The sequence below is a fragment of the Xiphophorus couchianus genome, chromosome 18, assembly GCF_001444195.1.
Source record: "Xiphophorus couchianus chromosome 18, X_couchianus-1.0, whole genome shotgun sequence".
Classification (NCBI taxonomy): domain Eukaryota; kingdom Metazoa; phylum Chordata; class Actinopteri; order Cyprinodontiformes; family Poeciliidae; genus Xiphophorus; species Xiphophorus couchianus.
Genome location: NC_040245.1, coordinates 27,831,747 through 27,849,827, shown reverse-complemented (window position 1 = coordinate 27,849,827; position 18,081 = coordinate 27,831,747). Strand labels below are relative to the sequence as shown.

Genomic DNA, 18,081 nt, shown 5'->3' with positions numbered 1-18,081 from the left:
AGCAGATGTTCCTTGAGTTTTGTTCTTTATCGTGTCTAAACAGGTTTAGACCACACTGTTGTGTAGCTTTCTTGGTGACGTTTTGTACCTTTAAAATGAAAACAACACTACGTGGATATCTAAATGAACCTTAGTAGACATTTTTGTTAAATGTTATTTAAAGTATAACCTGATGGACCAACGTCTATCTCTCTTTCTTTCTTTTTCTCATTTTCTCACTCCAGGATCTGTTTCAGAGAAGCTTCCAGAACACGACTGTGAACATTGTCAGAGACTCCTCACACCCTCTCTGTGAACTTGATGAACTGCTCCCATTATGAATAGTGAGATTTCATAGAGGCAGAACCACCAAGCTGCTGTACAACTTTCTACCTCAAGCTGTTGAAGTTTTGACACACGCTCTATATTATTGCACATTTTGTTCCAGCTATTTAATACGTTTTCCACAAATCTGTTGAGCATTTCAGAGTTTTCCTGTGTAATTCTAAGTTATGCAATGAATGCATAACTAAAAGCAGAGGCGACCATTTTTTTTGGAACAAATGTACTTTTAGGAGTCTTTTTTTTTTTTCTCTCCAAAAGAATATGTTTGACGTTTACTTCAGCAATGATATCAGGAAGTAGCTAAACCAAATAAAGAACAAACATGTTTGAGACATTGACATCTAATTTTAACGTGAGATTTTTCTTTTATTTTTGTTGTTTTTCCACACAATATTTGTTCTGTTATTTTCTATCTGCTGAGCCCGCTTGAGCCATTTTGAAGTTGTCTATAAAGAACAAAGAGGATACTGTCACCATAAGTACTTTATTCTGTTATAGCATATTAGTACTGTATATGTTTTAGGTTGAAGATGATTGATTTGAAAAAGTTTCTTCTGCCTGAATTTTTGTAATTATGTTAGTGTTTATTTGATTCCATAAATAGATAATAAATCAGATGTGGACAAACTGTTAAAGTAATGCTTCTCTTATTTGAGTACAATCTTTGGTTACTCTATACCCGCCTCTGGAATAATAAAAGGCAGTAGAATAATGAATCATTTATAAATTGCTGTACTTGCAACTTGTTAACTGCCAAACCATAAAGAGAAAATGAAGCAAAAAACGAGCCTCTGTTGTTGCCAGTTTAGTTACCTAAAAAGGAGGGGAAAAGTATATCTTTTTGATTTTTAGTCCCTCGCTGGTTGCCGTAGTGCCGTCGTTCGGTTGCCAGGAGACGACTGGAGACGTTTGAGGCGCAGCGACGATGGAGAAGTATGAGAAAATCAAAGTTGTTGGGAGAGGAGCTTTCGGGTAAACTCTGCTCTTTCACACACATTAACATTGCTTCGTGTTATAAACTTTTGTCTGCCTGAAACAACGCGGCTGTCTGGAGTTTATTAAGAGAGCCAGAAGTCGGTAAAGGTCCACTTTTTTCCTTCAAATCCAACGGAATGTCTGTCTTCTGCTGAGAGGAAAAAGAGGGAGGAGATAACGGAGCGTCCGGACACTAAGAAAAAAGTGAATTATAGTAAGCAGCCGTGATAAAACATGGCTGTCTTTAGCTATAAAGACAGCCATAATTATATAGGGATTTAAAACTGCCGTTATGTATGTGGAAAAGTATTCACACCCCACTCTTTGACGGCACAACACAAAGTACAACATAATTAGGCGTTAAAAGCAAAATGGCATGTTTGTTTTATTATTATTTTCCACAGAATAAATTCAGAATTGCCCCATTTACTCACAAATGGAGTCCCAGAACAACCAGAAAGGGACACAACAACAGCACCATCTTAAGCTGTCAAAAGTTCATCCAAAGCTGTTTAGTCGGTTAAAAATGGAGACTGCGGCATAAAACAGACCTATTTATGGGCCAGGGGAAGGACCAAGACAAGAAGGAATTTGGCTGTCACGTAGAGAACAGCAGGCGTGGCGGAAGAGATGCAAAACGCTTAGAACTAACTCTCCACACAAGCTTGGTGGCGGTAGCTTCATATAGCGAAGCCTTTTATCAGTAGTAACAGATATTGGTCAGAGTTTATAGACTGAGTAAAATACAGAGCAAACCTGGACAAACTTGAATGGTTTCGTTCAGAGAACGGCCCAGTCAAAGTAAATGTAGGTAAATATTTGCTCTCCATCCAACTGAGCTGAACTTGAGTTAGTGAACGGGCAAAAATGGCCCCTTTGTGTGTAAAGTTGGAAGAGACACACCCCCAAACGGAGAGCTGCGACTAACTAATATTTTAGTATTCGATTATTCGGAGATTATTTGGACGATTAATCGGATAAAACAAAATTGGCACATTCTGCAGATTTTTCAATTAACCACTAAGCCTTATTTCATACAATATTAGCAATACGAAGGTGCAAATAAACAAATGATCCAATTCTGTTTTTAAATAATAAAAGAACAATTTTATTGCCTAAAGTAAAATAACAGAGCATTCCTTTAGTGTATGAATAATCATTTGTAGATTAGTTGGCAAATTTTAGCATTACCCAATTAATAATTGGACAGCAAAGGTGCTTGATAAGGGACTTTGGTTTTCACAGAATTTGAAGCAGGTGAAGTTAAAACTAGGAGTTCTGGATAGAATATGTTTGCATATTTACATTTTTTTAAATCTTAAATGCAAAATGTATATATTTTTTTGCATGGTTTTGGCTTAGTTACTGCTCTGAGTGTGATGTTTTTTCAGCAAATGGGCTTCTTTTTTTGGGTCTGTATTCTCCATTTAACAATTAATCGGTTACAAAATTAGTAGAAAGTCATTTCAATAATTGATTAATCATGATTAATTCAATTCATCGTTTCAGCCTAAAACTCCGGTTCTACAAACTCACTCAGGCGAGGTCGACATACACTTTACAAAACTTTATACTTTTCTCGGTCGTTTGATAAAATACTTTAAAAATTAGATTTCCCTTTCACTTAATATTTTTTGCTTCACTTTCGCAATGCATTGCAATTATATTTGCAATGCAAAATTGTCCAAAGATGGATTTGAAATACTTAAAGTTAAGTCAAATTTCAAATATTTAATCTTGTAACAGATGTGTGCAAAACCTTTTATTAACCCAGTTAAAGATTGTGAATCTACATTGGAAATCTTAGTTCATAAAAAAAAACAATTGAGGAACTATTGACTCCATGATAACAAAGAGAAACTCAACCCATTTTTTTTCTAAGTGAGATGCATCTACTTCAGCTACATTAAGTCCCGATGACTTCATCAAAACTAAGCTGCCACAAATTATCATCTCTCTTGTTATTTCTTTTTTTGTTGTTGTTTTTGTTTTTGAGGACATTTTTCTCGTGTCTTCTGGTCGGTCAGGATCGTCCACCTGTGCCGCAGGCGCAGCGACGGGGCCTTTGTCATCCTGAAGGAGATCCCGGTTGAGCAGATGTCACGGGACGAACGCTTGGCAGCACAGAACGAGTGTCAGGTGCTCAAGCTGCTCAACCACCCAAACATTATCGAGTACTACGAGAACTTCCTGGAGGACAAGGCCCTGATGATAGCCATGGAGTACGCACCAGGTTAGCTCGCTGCCGGAGACGGTTACACCGTGCTCTTTTGTCTGGGCAAACCAGTTTACTTTTCCCATGCCTTAGGGTTCCACACACAGACCACTTGAGTGCATCTTAACATCTAAGTCTGTGTGAAGTAGGTGTTTTTCAGGACTGTGTAATAAGGGAAATTACATAGCTTTGCACCGGTGATTCCACAGTTCTTTGCCGTAACTAACTTCTTTACCCCCTGAAATCATCAGATTAAAAGCTTAAACTGTCTTCATTTTCAGACTAAGAGAAAAAAAAAGCTTTGAATACGCTTTAAAAAATGTTTTATTATCTTTCTGAGCACTTAAATCACTTAATTGGGATTTTTAATGTTGGTCTCTTAATGATACCAAAATAATTTTAAATATTATGTCCCCATGTGCGGATCATTTCCTGATTTAGCTTCTCGTCAACTGTCTTTAATATTAGCTTGCCGTTGTGTGTTTCTTTTAATTCTTTTAAATAAAGTAAATAAGCAGATTATACATCATTACAAAGGATAAATATGTGGAAAAAAAGTATTTTATATCCACTGTAAGATATGGTGGAGGATCATCTGATGCTGCGGACTTGATTCTTTGCTCAGATCCTGAGTAGTTTATTGTCTAAGTTGTGGTTTGTTCAACACTTTGGCCTGTTTTAAGCCCCAAACCCTTGTGAAAATTTAGGCCAATTTGGATATCACACATTAATATTCTTGTTATGCCTGATAACTTGCCAATTAAAAAAAAAAACACTCACGTTTTTTGATAAAATGGTGGTTTTTCGGCCGTGTCTAGATGGACACATTTCTCAAAACTGCGACCGAAACACTTTTTTCACACCCCACGAGTTATGTGATCAACAGTCAACAGTGAAGTGGTAGTGAAAATGCCGAAGACAAAGACAGGAAGTAGTAGGAGGACGAGGGTTTGTTTCTCAATCAATGGAAACACCACAATTTAGAAATGTGTGTTTTTTCGACATTAGAGGAATATCAACAAAGATGCGCACACACTCGTAATAGAATCAGAGCTACTGATGGCTACAAAACACCACGTGACCGACCTCAGTTAAAGTGCCAGATATTCATGTTCTAGATTCTATTTCCTCTTAAGCTGACATTAAGGCTTCCCTCACATTATGAAGACGAACCCCTGTTCTGTTCTTATTGTCTGATTTGATTTGATATCCCAATCTGTCATACGCCAACAACATTTCACCTCTGCAGTGTGAATGATGCGTTTCATTCGTTCCCCTGCAGGTGGGACGCTGGCTGAATACATCCAGAAGCGCTGTAACTCCCTCCTGGACGAGGACACCATCCTCCACTTCTTTGTGCAGATCCTGCTCGCTCTCTACCACGTTCACAACAAACTGATTCTGCACCGCGACCTCAAGACTCAGAACATTCTGCTGGACAAGCACCAGATGATCGTCAAAATTGGAGACTTCGGCATCTCGAAGATCCTCGTCAGCAAGAGCAAGGCGTACACGGTGATCGGATCTTTTCTCCTGGTTTAAGAACGTAAATGAATGAATGAATCGATCGATCAACTGTATTTGTCTACCATATTTCAGTAACAAGGCAGTTCAATTTGCTTCACATCAATTTCATAAAAACATCATGCAGTCACCATTTGTGAAACCAGTAACAGACTTTACATTTTGTCAATTGCTGTCATTGAAATCATCAATATACATCAAATATGTTGGTCAGTGTTCCAGTTATTATGGTTCAAAAGCAACTCTGATCATTTAATTTAATCTAATTTAATCATCAAGCGCTGTTCCCAAATAGTCCGGAAAAGTCTGGAATTTGTTTTAGGCATTTCCTGTCTGTCTGCCTGTCCGTCCGTCCATCCATCCATCTTGGGAAAATTTGCTGTAACCTTGTGTTTTATGAAAGTTGACTGAATGCTATCTGACTTTGGGAAACCTTGATATAAGCAATATGTATGAAGGCTGGTTGAAGGTGTCAGTTGATCCTACCACCACTAACAGTGGCTGCTCTGTGTGTGGGGGTGTGTGTGCGTGTGTGTGTGCAGGTGGTGGGGACTCCCTGCTACATCTCCCCAGAGCTGTGTGAGGGAAAGCCGTACAACCAGAAGAGCGACATCTGGGCTCTGGGCTGCGTCCTGTACGAGCTGGCCAGCCTAAAGAGAGCTTTTGAGGCGGCTGTAGGAAAACAATCCTTCATTCTGCTTTACTTACTTGCTTTACTGGCTTATGCAGTCACAATAATCCTACTGCTTTATAACACTGTGATACAGAAACTCCTAGTGTTCGGACAAGACAGGAATCGCTCCTAACCAACATCACTGCTACGCTTTTCCAACTGTACACTGCAGTTGGTCTTGCTTTCATTATTGAAATGTTTCGTTAAAGCTCAGATCTGTCTTCATCTAAAACCTGTTTTCTTTTTTTCTTTTCCCCTTCCAGAATCTTCCCGCCCTCGTCCTGAAGATCATGAGCGGAACCTTCGCTCCAATATCGGACCGCTACAGCCCAGAACTCCGGCAGCTCATCCTCAACATGCTCAACCTGGACCCATCCAAACGGCCCCAGCTCAATGAAATCATGGCTTTGCCCATCTGCATCCGGCCGCTGCTTAATCTCTACACAGACATAGGCAATGTGAAAATGCGCCGGTACGCAACGGACAAATGATTAAAGTAATTGTACTCATTTGTGACAAAGACTCATGAGATTTTTTTTTCTTTTCTTCCAGGATTGAGAAACCGCTGTCGAACGTTCAGCCGCGAGGCAGACCAGGAGGGAGAGTTCCTGCTAACCGGACAAGAGGTTATATTAGACTTTGCGTAGGCCGGCTTTCACTCTGTGATTCTTATCATTCCTGTTTTTTGTTCTTGCCGTTAAGCAGACGCATCTGCGGGTTTGGGATCAGGAAAGGTGCATTCTCTCCCGCTGTCCTCCGTGTATACCTGGGGAAGTGGGATAACGGCGCCTCTCCGGCTGCCGATGCTGAACACCGAAGTGCTTCAGGTCTCACTGGGCAGGACTCAGAAGATGGGAGTCACCAAGTCTGGCCGCCTGATTACCTGGGAGGTAAAACAGCATTTTCACACTTCCCTCACATCCTAAAGGGACAAAATGCTTCACAGAAAGTCCTCTGGTCAGATTTTTTCCCCCCTTCATTTTCCTCCTTACAACCGGAAACTCCAATGTGTTTTAATGGAATCATCTGTGGTAGGCCATTGCAAAAATAATAAAAAATCTGTTAATTTATGTTCAGCTCTGTTAAATCAATACTTTTCACTGCAAGGGCACAACTACAAACTAAAGTTGTTTCTATTGCTTCTTTGCAAAAGAGTTCATGTTCTGTTAGATTCTCAATTTGATCCAGATTTGGACCTCTCACAAAGGGAAACTCTTTAATTTTAACCCTTCTGTTTTTCCTCTGGCGGTACCTTTAGGGTGGTTGTCCTGCTGGACGGTGAACCCTTCCCTTCAGTCTCAAGCTCCTCTGCCTCCTCTCAGTGATCCGACTGCCATCTGCAGGAATAGTCCAATTTGAAGCGACCAATCAGGGGCAGGAGGAGGTTCTTAACTCTGTCAATCATGTTTGTCTACGCTGCTCAAGATTGCCAGTTAGCTACTCAGTGTGGCGTAAAAAAAATGTACAGTCCCAGGAAAATCATTTGTCATTTGCCATCAGCAGTGGCCATGCTAACGAGACGTACAGTAGCTTTAGCAGAGAGCGAAAGGGAGGCTGTGAGCAGCACATTACAGCAGCAAGATTGACAGCGCTAAGATTCTCCCCATGGCTCTGATTGGTTGTTTCTGACAGAGTGGTATATTTCTGCAAATGGAATAGGAGCACAGGGAGGAGCCAGAGGAGCAACGGTTTTAAAAATGTTTAAAAAAAACATGTTTTTTGTTTTTTTTACAAGTTACCTATTGCAGCAATGAAGCAACACCTAAGTAGGACCAAATATTCCAGACAATGCGTGATGGCGTGCGTGGCTCTGTGTGTGACCTGGTTCCAGGCTCCCTCCGTTGTGTCTGGAGAGGCCAGTCTTCCAGGCCTGGTGGATCAGATGCAGCCGCTGTTCATTTCCCGTTTCCTCGAGGGTCAGTCAGGGGTCACCATCAAGTCCGTGTCCTGTGGTGATCTGTTCACCACCTGCATGACAGGTGGGTCAGCTCTTTTTGCTTTGAACCCAACAGAGACAAACTAAAGGAAACTGATGATTGGGTTGTGGTCTCTTAACCTCTCAGGCTGCAGGAAGTACTCCATTAAAACTGAGGCACAAACTGGAGGGGATTAAAAATTATTTTCTTAGTTGTTTTTTTTTACCCCCTTTTTTCATTATATTTTATTAGAGTGACACAGATAAACATTTCCTAAAAAGGGATTATGAGAATTCTGTTGGTCTGTGCAATAGTTCGTGCCAGCTCATCAACTAAAAGTGCCGTTAATCTCCGGTTTTTATTTTCCCTTTGCAGACAGGGGTATTATCATGACATTTGGAAGCGGAAGCAATGGTTGTCTGGGACATGGCAACTTTAATGATGTAACACAGGTACGCCTTCACATTTCTGTCCACATAGTTGTTCAGATACATTAGAAAAATCATTTACCACTAAGTGAAACACTCTTTTTTTATCCTGGGTGTCAAAGGCAATCAAATCAAAAGTACTAACTTGCCAAAAACTGTAACTTTTTTCAGAGCAAACGCTGCAAAAAAAATTGTCAGTTTTCTTTTACCTCTTCAACAACAAACTAAGCATGTAACATTTTAATAAAACAAAGTCGTCCATTTTTTTGTAAATTTGATGTTTAGCTAAATCTTGAACCAAAACCTAAGAAAGAAGTTTTGCATTTTTTCCTCATTAAAAAAAGGCATCCATCCATTTTCTAACACCCTTGTCCCTAGTGGGGTCAGGACGTTCTGGTGTCTATCTCCAGTTAACGTTCCGGGCGAGAGGCGGGGTCACCCTGGACAGGTCGCCAGTCTGTCGCAGGGCAACACAGAGACAAACAGGACACACAACCATGCACACACACACTCACACCTAGGGAGAATTTAGAGAGACCAATGTACCTAACAGTCATGTTTTTGGACTGTGGGAGGAAGCCAGGAAGTACCTGAAGAGAACCCACGCATGCACAGGGAGAACATTTACGAAATGCAGATTTGGGTGCGTTAAAGTTTGCCTTAGATTAGCAGTCACTGGTTGAATGTGGTTAAATTTACTATACAATTTAAAAAAAATTTTAAAGGCTAGGTATAAAAAGATGAACATTTTTGTTGTGCATAACTTTTTTTGTCTAGTGTTAATGTAGTGTTAATAAAATAACTACTATTTCTGTCAACCACTCACCTTTGCTGGGAGTCCAGATTTGTCAGATTCAGAAATTGCAGTCAGGGTTGATAAAAAATCAGTTAAGGGCTGGAAATGACCCCCAGGCTGCAGTTTGGACACCCTTGATATAGATTAATTACACACAGAGGGATGTTTGAAAGCCTTTATTCCTGTTAATTATAATTCTGATGATTTCCACTTATAGCTAATGAAAATATAACATTTAATATTGGAATATCACATCACACCATTAAAAAAGACATTTGTAATACAGAAATATGTTTGGTACCTGGGCAATGGTCGTTTTCAAACAGTACTTTTAATCTAACAAGCTTGCTCTGAACATGTATTCTAATTTATTGAATATGACTGTAAATTATTAATTATTCCCTGATTTCAGCTGCTTTTTTCTTCTTATGACAGTGAAACTTTAAACACTCCACTGGGGAGTCAGACATACAGTATATACACATATAGAGTATTAGAAAAGTAAAAGTCCTTTCTACTGAGATTGTAACATTTCAAGCCCATTTTACCGACAAGTTTCACCTCAAGCTCCCCTGTTCACACTCGATTTCACTTCGTTACTCTACATCCACACTCAATACGTTCCGTTTGCTTCAATTTACCCGCTTTGCTTGAGCTTCTTCTGCACATCAACTCAATCATTCGGCATGCAGCATGTGATACCTGCGTCATCTCTTTTTGTGTTTGTGTGCGCAGCCTAAGATTGTGGAGGCTCTCCTGGGCTACGAGTTGGTCCAGGTGTCCTGCGGAGCTTCTCATGTCGTCGCTGTGACCAATGAAAGGGAGGTGTTTGCTTGGGGGAGAGGAGACAACGGTACAACAAACGAACCACTTGTGTTTTTTTTTTTTTTTTTAAGGTTGTTTGAACACCAGCGATTTACGACGACTGATTGTTGGCTCTCTGTCCTGAAGGTCGCCTCGGCCTGGGCACCCAGGACACACACAACTGTCCCCAGCAGGTGTGTCTGCCTGCAGAGTTCGAGGCTCAGAAGGTGGTGTGTGGCGTGGATTGCTCCATGGTTATCAGCACGCGGTGCAGCATTCTGGCATGTGGAAGCAACAGGTTGGTGCTCTGCCTCCCTGACACGAACAATGACTTGCTAGTTTTACACCCTGCAGACTTGTGTTTATGTTATGAGGGTGTGTGGGATGGCGATGGATTAAAGGTTTAAAGAAATAGTTCATCTGTGTATAACCTGTGAGACGGCATTCTCCAAAACTTTTTCTGCTGACAGGATGTAGATAAGTGTGTTAGTAATGGGGAGTGAGAGCGAGGTCTGGTGTAACGCTTAACTTCTGTTACATCTTAAGTCTGTGTGTAATGTCTATGTTTAATAATCACAGTGAGTGTTAAATGAACTTTGGACATTTAATGTGTGTTTAAATGCTGATTTAACCAAGGATCAGAAATAGACAATGAAAATGCTCAATTCTGAATTTTTTTTTTTTTTGCTCCAATCCAATATGTTTTATTTTATTTATTTTTGCATGGTTGTTTATCCATTTATGCATCAATTATGATCTTTTATGTGAGGATTTTTTTTCAAACTGTTTTAGATTTTCTTTAAAGCATAAAAAAAAGAAAATAAAAGGTGGGAATTTAAAAAAAATAGATTTATATAGTTTTTTTTTAGGATTTTTTGGTGATGAGTTGTAATTGTCTCCAAATACAAAGTTGCTATTTGGAAAATACATAAGTAGTATTAGTTTTTAGGGGTCACTTGATGTCGCAATAGTTTTTCACATGTTAGAGTCTTCTACAGTGGAAGGAGGAAGTGTTCATTCCTGAGTTGCTTTTTCGTCTGTCTGCCATAATGGATTTAACAATATTCTTGCACTTGCAGTGGATGGACAGTAGCTGATAGTGTATTTCATGATGCACTAGTGGATTATAAAAATTACATTATTTAATGTATTTGCATCTAGTTGTTGTTTTTAAAACTATTTAAATATTTTTCATAAATAATCATTCTACTCAAAAAAGAAAATAAAAAAACAGATCAAATTATTACAAAATTCATGCCTGTGGTGCATGTTACTTACATGAGACTCTATATAAGTAACTTCTGTTGTAAACTGTTTTCGTTTCAGGTTCAACAAGCTTGGTCTGGACACTATTACAGCTGGGGAGGAACCAAATCCTGTGAATCAGGTTGAAGAAGTCCATTCTTACGCTCCAGTTCAATCAGCCCCACTCAACTCTGAGAGGATCGCTTACGTCGACATTGGAACGGCCCATTCTGTTGCTGTCACAGGTTTATACTCTACTATAATGATCACATGCCTGAAACAGATTTGTTCCTGCAAGCGTCTGACCTTGTTAGGTTTATGTATTTCCCACAAAAATGAAACCCGATCACTGCTTATTGAGTATGAAGAAGTTTTGATCTCATCTGTTTATTTAAACTCCTGCCTTTTCAGCTGTCCACTTTGTTAGAAATCATTTCTGCGTTTTGTCCGTTTTGCTCTCAATATGCAGAAGAGGGCCGGTGTTACACGTTTGGCAGCAACCAGCACGGTCAGACGGGCTGCAGCTCCCGGCGCAGCAGCAGCCGGGTGCCCTACCAGGTGCTCGGCCTGAAGGACATCACCTTGGCCGCATGCGGTGACGCCTTCACCCTGGCCATTGGAGCTGGTGAGTGGATGATGTGTAGCATCTTTAGCGTGACAAAAATCATAAACTACGAGCAAATTTAACAGCAAGATTTAAACATTTGTTCACTCCCAGGATTAAGAGTTACTCTTTATAGTGTTTAGGGTTTAGTCATACTGTAAGGAAGGCTCATATTTCATCTTGTATATTCTCGTACTTTTTTTTTTCCTTGTGGGACTTTTCCGTCAGGCAAAAGTCTGAGTCGTGCGCAAACATCTTCTTTAGGTTCTATGGCTAGAAGCGGTTGAAGCTACCTGTAACTAGTGGCTAATATACTGTGCCATCTAACTGGGCTGCAGCGGGACTCACTTTCAGCCCTGTAGTTTCAAGCCTCAGACCGGCCCACTTTGAAGAACGACCTATCATCATTAAAATCATGTAATCATAATCTTACATGTTAACTCCACAGTAAGGTCTTGAAATTCAGTATATTTTTCTATAACATTTCTAATTCAGTGCAGATACTTCATTGACTTGATTGAACATTTTATCGTCCTCATTTGACGTCCTCGTCAGCAGGCCGATTTTTAAAAAATCGTGGCCAAAATGTCATATTGACATACTGGGATTTGCCCAGAACCTCCCAATTAGCCAATTTGTCTCTGTTAGCTAGCTAACTAGCAGTTTGTGTCTGTCATGGGTGATGGGCTGGATGGAAGACAGTGGCAGGCAAAAGCCACATGGTGTGAAACCCAACACAGAGGCAATGGTTTTAACATTTTTCAATTTTCTTGCATCTTGTCTTAACTCAACTCCAACTCAGAACAACAGAGTAACGGAAAGCGCCAAAACACACACAATCTGTAAACCGTAACATCCTGTAGTTGAGTGAAGCCCCCTAGTGGTACACCACAAAAATGATATAAAAAAATCTGTTTGATATGAAACATTTCAGCATATTCTAAGATTAAAACTGTCCCTGCATGCAGATATTTAGTCATTCACCGGCAAACTAACAACACCTCCAAAACAAAGGCGATTTGCTGAAATGGACAAAAGAACCACTTTCTTTTTCTTCCTCTTCTGTTGTTACTGGTCTCTATGTGGCGCACAGGGCTTGTCAAACCTAATTAGATAAATCCATTTATACACTGGAACTGCCCTTTTACCTTGTTGGCCCTTAGATGGGTAACAGATGTCTATTGTTTGTCTGTAAGTTTTGTTGTTGCAGTTGGGTGTAAAACAGTAAAAAGCTGTATGGTGACAGTGAGTGGCTCCCTGTGGAGAGGCCAGCAGTGCCTGTAGGTCTCTCTTTGTTGAAGAAGTGCTTTGTTCAGCTCAGACCTCCTATAGAAATAGCCATTATGAATCCAAGACAGAGCTGTCAGTTAAAGATTTGAGTGGATTAGCCCCTCAAGAAGAGGTTTTCCTACAAACTTGGTGATTAACTCGCTTTTTTTGGTGTTTTGTTTTTTTTCCGGCAGAAGGTGAGGTGTACACGTGGGGGAAGGGGGCCCGCGGTCGCCTCGGAAGAAAAGAAGAGGATTGTGGGATACCGAAGCCGGTGCAGCTCGACGAGAGCCACCCGTTCGCAGTGACATCGGTGGCCTGTTGTCATGGCAACACCCTGCTGGCAGTCAAACGTAATATTTTTTGCTTATTGCCCCAACTTAAGAAATGGCGTGGCGAAATGTGACTAATCCGATGAAAGGTCGTCTGAACTGCAGACAAGCATCTTCGGACGGAGCCAAGTGCGTGAATACTTCTGCCGCATCTGCTGCTGCTGGAGTTCATTTTGCACTGAAAGTATCTGCAGCGTTGCAGCGGCCAACTCGCCTCCAGACCGAGCAGCTTTGTTTGAAACTCTGAGACACAAACACAGTGACCTCTGGAAAAGACTCCGACAAAGAGTCGATCCATGACCAGCCTGTTTTTGTGTGACATGTGAAAGAGAACAAAGCAGCAATTAGTGTAAAAGGGGAAAATAAGTAACAGGGTTTAATGTATAGAGCATTTTTACAACAACCAAAAGTAACATATGGAAAATTCAGAATACCGTACCACCCCTTTAACATATTTTGTACCAAAAAAACTGTATTGTCCACCACTACATCGTTCGCCAGCTTTCCTCAACCCCACCACATGATGTCAGTAAGAGGGATTGGATCCAAACGAACACCACGCCTTAAGACATTTATTGGTTAAAAGAAATTAAATATACATCTAATCATGTTCTTCCATTTTATAGTGAAGTGATTTCTGTGTTTGTCTCTGATTTCAACTTTACAACTGTGGAAAAAAAAGTGAAAAACTCTCTGGGTGTGGGTATAAAAGTATTCAACAACACACTGCATCCATACAAATCTCATTTGTCATCTAAATATAACTATACATAATATATTTTTTAGTAATTATATATCTTTGTTCTTTAATCAGTGGTTTCTAGACACACATAAAGGTTTTCTGGGAAATGGTTTTAGGTCTTGTGCAGAGACTTGCCAGTTGTGCTTCTTTGAATAGTCTGTTAAAAATATGATTCCTCTTCCTTCCACTTCAAAATGATTCACCGTATTGTTTCAGTCTGTCTCATAAAACCGTAATAACAGCGTGTCTAAAACCTTGTAAATACATGCATCTAAAATGAAGGTCTTGAGATGTCTTGAATTCATTTAAAAAATGTATGTTGGCCTTAACTAGGTTGTTCACAGGTCTTAAATTTTGTTGTGACAGGACTACTTACTCATATATTCTGTGTAGATTATTTTTCTTGTGAGACTTTCCTGTCAGGTAGAAGTTTGAGTTGGACACAGACATTTTGTGACTCGAGGTGGTTGGAACTACCACTAAATAGCTGCTAATAAACGCTTGCTAACTGGCTTTTTTGCGTCTATAAATGGTAAGTGTACGTTGTTGTCAGTTGGCTGGACGATGTTTGTCTTCGCCACTGCCTCACTTCTGTTGACAATCCGTACGGTGCTATGTACATAATGGTAAAAAAAAAAAAAAAAATTACAAATCGGCACTACGATATAAGATATGCCATTTTCTTGTCATGATACAGGTCTTAAATTTCATTTCAAGTGGTGTTAAAAAGTCTCAAATTAGAGTTGTGTAAACCTGCAGAAACCCTGAATAAAATACACTCAAGTTTTTGGTTCGAATGTGACGGAGATTGAATGCAATTAAGGTGTGTGAACACTTTGACAACGTAGTTTTGACATTTTAGTCCTTTTGAACTTAGTGTTTTAAGATGTTAAAGCACCCTCTGGTTTTCAAACTCATATATTAGAAAGAAAATGTAAAAAACGTGATGCTCATATCTTCATCACTTGGCTTCTTTCAGATGTACTAACTTTACCTCTTTTGTGTTTCAGCTTTGTTCGAGGATCCTGGTTCCAGATGACTTTGAGCTGAACGCTTTCGATGGAGACCTTCCCTACTCCCTCCTCAATCCTCCTCTGCATCCGGTCTTTTTTTTTTTTGCTAATGAACAAATATTCGTTTTGGTTGGCGAACACACACAGAAAGGTCAGTCGGAGGAAACAGGTGCATTGCACTCCAGACACGCAAAAGGAATGTCGCAACACTGATACCGAAGCTGGATTACTGCAGCTCATTAGGCCGCTTCTCATGTGGTGAGCGATTGTCTTCCCTCGCGCGCGTCTTTTCTGCCGTCAAAAGCCAGCGAAAGTCAAACAGGTTTTGTTCCCTCTTAAGACGGCCGGGTGAATGAGACGACAAGAATGAAGGATGAAGTCAGGAGATGAGAGCGCGAGGAGGGGAGTCGGGTTTTTGGGCTCTTTATTGGATTAGTGCTGCAAACCCAAACAAGCAGCGTTCAAACTAGATAATGAGGAGGGAGTGGGGCAGGTGGGGGGGAGAACGTAAGGGGACATGTTACCCCGCTTGTTCAGACACATTCACAGCTTCTTCAGAGCGGAGAATAGCAGCCTGTAGAGTAAACAGGCAGCTATTCATGCTGCCGCCAGCGGTAAACAACGTACTATTAACGCCGTTGTTTTCGTTCCACCGCAGGAATTTTTACTGGCTGAACAGCTGAGACGGTTTTCACGCCATAGAAACCGAAAATAGCGAGAGGCATATAACGACGTCTTTCCGGCTTCAAGTACATACCTCCCATTGAGTTGAAACAAGATATTTGCGTGTACTGAATAAATAGGCACAAGCACTTTTTTTGTGTGTTTTTTTTCTCAGTGTCTAAAGTTAAATCAGACCAAACTGTTCTTGTTCTAGGTTACTTAGAATTACCCAAATTATTTCTATTTGCTCAATGCCAGAAAACTTGGTGAGAACATTTTTTAGACATTTTTTGTTTGTTTGTTTTTACTTTCTTCAAATTCAAAAATGTGCGTACATTTGGTCGCAGACAACTGTCCTTTTTAAAACTGTACAACTTAAATTTGAAGAAAGAAAAAAAATCTTAAATGTTTTCCGGCATTTAGCAGACACAAATTATTTTGGTCATTCTAACTAGCCTGAATCAAGAAAAGTTTGGTCTGATTTAACTTCAGACAGTGATGAGGGGGGGAAAAAATGTGTTTGTGTCTTTTTATTCAGTGTATGTAAATAACTGGCTTCAAGTGGATTTGTGGTAAAAAAAAACTAATAGATTAAACAGAATAAACAACTTTGGTTTCTGTAGATCAAAAACATCAGAATTTATAAAGACAATTCCCCCCCGGGGCAGAACGAGCGTCGAAAACTTCCCGTCTTCATCTGATAAGAGCTGATTAGAGACAAACGGAAAAGACGTAAAACATTGTGAAAGAATAGGGTGCCTTGTTATTTAATGAGGCTTCAAATTAGTTAAATAAAACTCACGACCTGATTAATTTGACAAAAAAACAGCAATAGAACAGTGTGGAAACTATCTATAATACATTAGATTACCACAGAGTCATATTTATTATGCTGGTGATTAATGTTTAATGCCGCTGCAGCTGGTAACAGTGAGTAGATTAAAGTTTCATACTTCAATCTTTAAAGGTGAATTATTGATTCCTAGTTAATTATGTCATCATATATTCACTCGAATGCTGATTAGTGAGTTAAGCAAAGTGAAGAAAATCTTTTTTTCATGTGAAGTAGAGCATGAGCAAAAAGTAGAAAACAGCATGTTTTTTGAACTGCACGATTAAAAGTGACTTTGAACATTGGTGCAAATGAGGCATTTTTGACATTTTTTTAATAAAAACTTGAGAGTAGAGAAAAGAGAAGAAGGATGTGAAATGTCAGGTTTAGTGGTTTAATAAAAGAATAAATAAAAAAAACACCACGAGAGAATTTGTTAATAAAATTTGCTTTGTTCAAACACATTGCATTGCAAAGTGTTTATTTATGTATTTGGTCACTTTAAAATCACAAATTGTAATTTTAACAACGAAAGCAGTGCAAAACTGTAACTCATATTGCCCAACGTTGTTGGCAGATGGGAAGAAGAATCTCCTGTCTGTATTTTGGCGGCTATAAAAAATAAATAGAATAGAATAGAATTCAACTTTATTGTCATTGCACTGTCACAAGTACAAGCAACGAGATGTAGTTAAAGATGCTTAGAACAAATCAATTTGTGGATGTGCCATAACTTTCTCCAGCTGAACAGAAATGGAGATAAAGTTATTCTCTAAAGAGGAACAATCTAGTCAGCTTCAGTTATTGCAACTAGGAACCAGCGATCAGACCCAAAATCTGGGTGCAGTGATGGACTCTGACCTGAACCTTCAGAGTCACATAAAGACAGTTACAAAGTCGGTCTTCCATCACCTGAACAACAATTCCAGGATTAAAGGACTAAAGTCTCAGCAAGATTTAGAGAAACTCATCCATTCGTGTTGATTACAGGTTCTTAGTAGGAAGAGTTTCGGGGGGTAAAGGGGTTCTGTCTAAGGTCCCATATTACCTTGGGCCGGCCCTGCATGAACAGTCGCTGCAATGCTCATCTCTGGAATCCACCTGGAATCCACCAGGAATCTACCTGGAATCCCCTGGTGGTCTCTATGTCAGTCCGCCGATGTTTTGGGGACATTTTGGTTCATTTAATTGTGGCATGTTTGGCTTTATGCTGCGGTTCTAATTATTGCTACACTATTTTCTCTGATGTTTATTTTGTGAAGTAAACTTCCTAATTAAATCCTAAATGTACTTTTTTTCTCAGCTGAATGCATTAAATAAAATTTCATAACCTTGTCATTCTCTATAAATGATGCTACAGGTTTAGATCTACGGTCTGTGTTACAATTAAACCATTTCTAAGGGCCCCTGAGTGTCTGGAGGCCCCTGAATGGCCCCTACCAGCAGCTACTGAGTTTTCTTTGCCTTGATATCTCAGTCTTCAGAGGTTTAACATCAAACTATTATATAGTTTTAACCCCTTTGAGCTTTTTGGATCTATAAATCAGTCTGCAGCCAAGTTGTTCTAGAGGTTAAATAGATATTATTAGGGCTTCATTAGTAAAATAGCAGCAAATTAGCTTATTTCATAACTTCATAACCTTTGACCTTCTCTCCTCTGGTCTGTTTAACAGCTACAGTCTCAGATCAGCTCAGACCTCCAGGACTGTCAGCAGCAGAAACAGAA

At 39.7% G+C, this 18,081-nt stretch overlaps 1 protein-coding gene across 3 annotated transcripts; it reads left to right on the top strand.

The window, feature by feature from the left end:
* Positions 1-1,201: 1,201 nt before the first annotated feature.
* nek8 (NIMA-related kinase 8) lies at positions 1,202-16,706 on the top strand. 3 transcript variants are annotated; one of them, XM_027999588.1, is made up of 15 exons: positions 1,202-1,296; positions 3,327-3,532; positions 4,797-5,029; positions 5,581-5,712; positions 5,975-6,183; positions 6,264-6,337; positions 6,417-6,601; positions 7,543-7,690; positions 8,003-8,079; positions 9,587-9,704; positions 9,803-9,953; positions 10,982-11,145; positions 11,370-11,525; positions 12,968-13,126; positions 14,858-16,706. In XM_027999588.1, the coding sequence occupies exons 1-15, from the start codon at positions 1,250-1,252 to the stop codon at positions 14,884-14,886; spliced, it is 2,088 nt and encodes a 695-aa protein (XP_027855389.1). In that variant the 5' UTR covers positions 1,202-1,249; the 3' UTR covers positions 14,887-16,706. The 3 variants fall into 3 exon arrangements, with proteins under 3 accessions (XP_027855389.1, XP_027855388.1, XP_027855390.1); XM_027999587.1 differs by having other exon boundaries at positions 6,414-6,601; XM_027999589.1 differs by lacking the exon at positions 5,581-5,712 and having other exon boundaries at positions 6,414-6,601.
* The last annotated feature ends 1,375 nt before the right edge of the window (positions 16,707-18,081 follow it).

Coding starts and splice junctions, on each gene's coding strand:
- nek8 (XM_027999587.1), top strand. CDS start 1,250: ATGGAGAAGTATGAGAAAATCAAAGTTGTTGGGAGAGGAGCTTTCGG. Junction 8,080..9,586: donor ACTTTAATGATGTAACACAG/GTACGCCTTCAC, acceptor TTGTGTGCGCAG/CCTAAGATTGTGGAGGCTCT. Junction 11,146..11,369: donor CCATTCTGTTGCTGTCACAG/GTTTATACTCTA, acceptor CTCAATATGCAG/AAGAGGGCCGGTGTTACACG.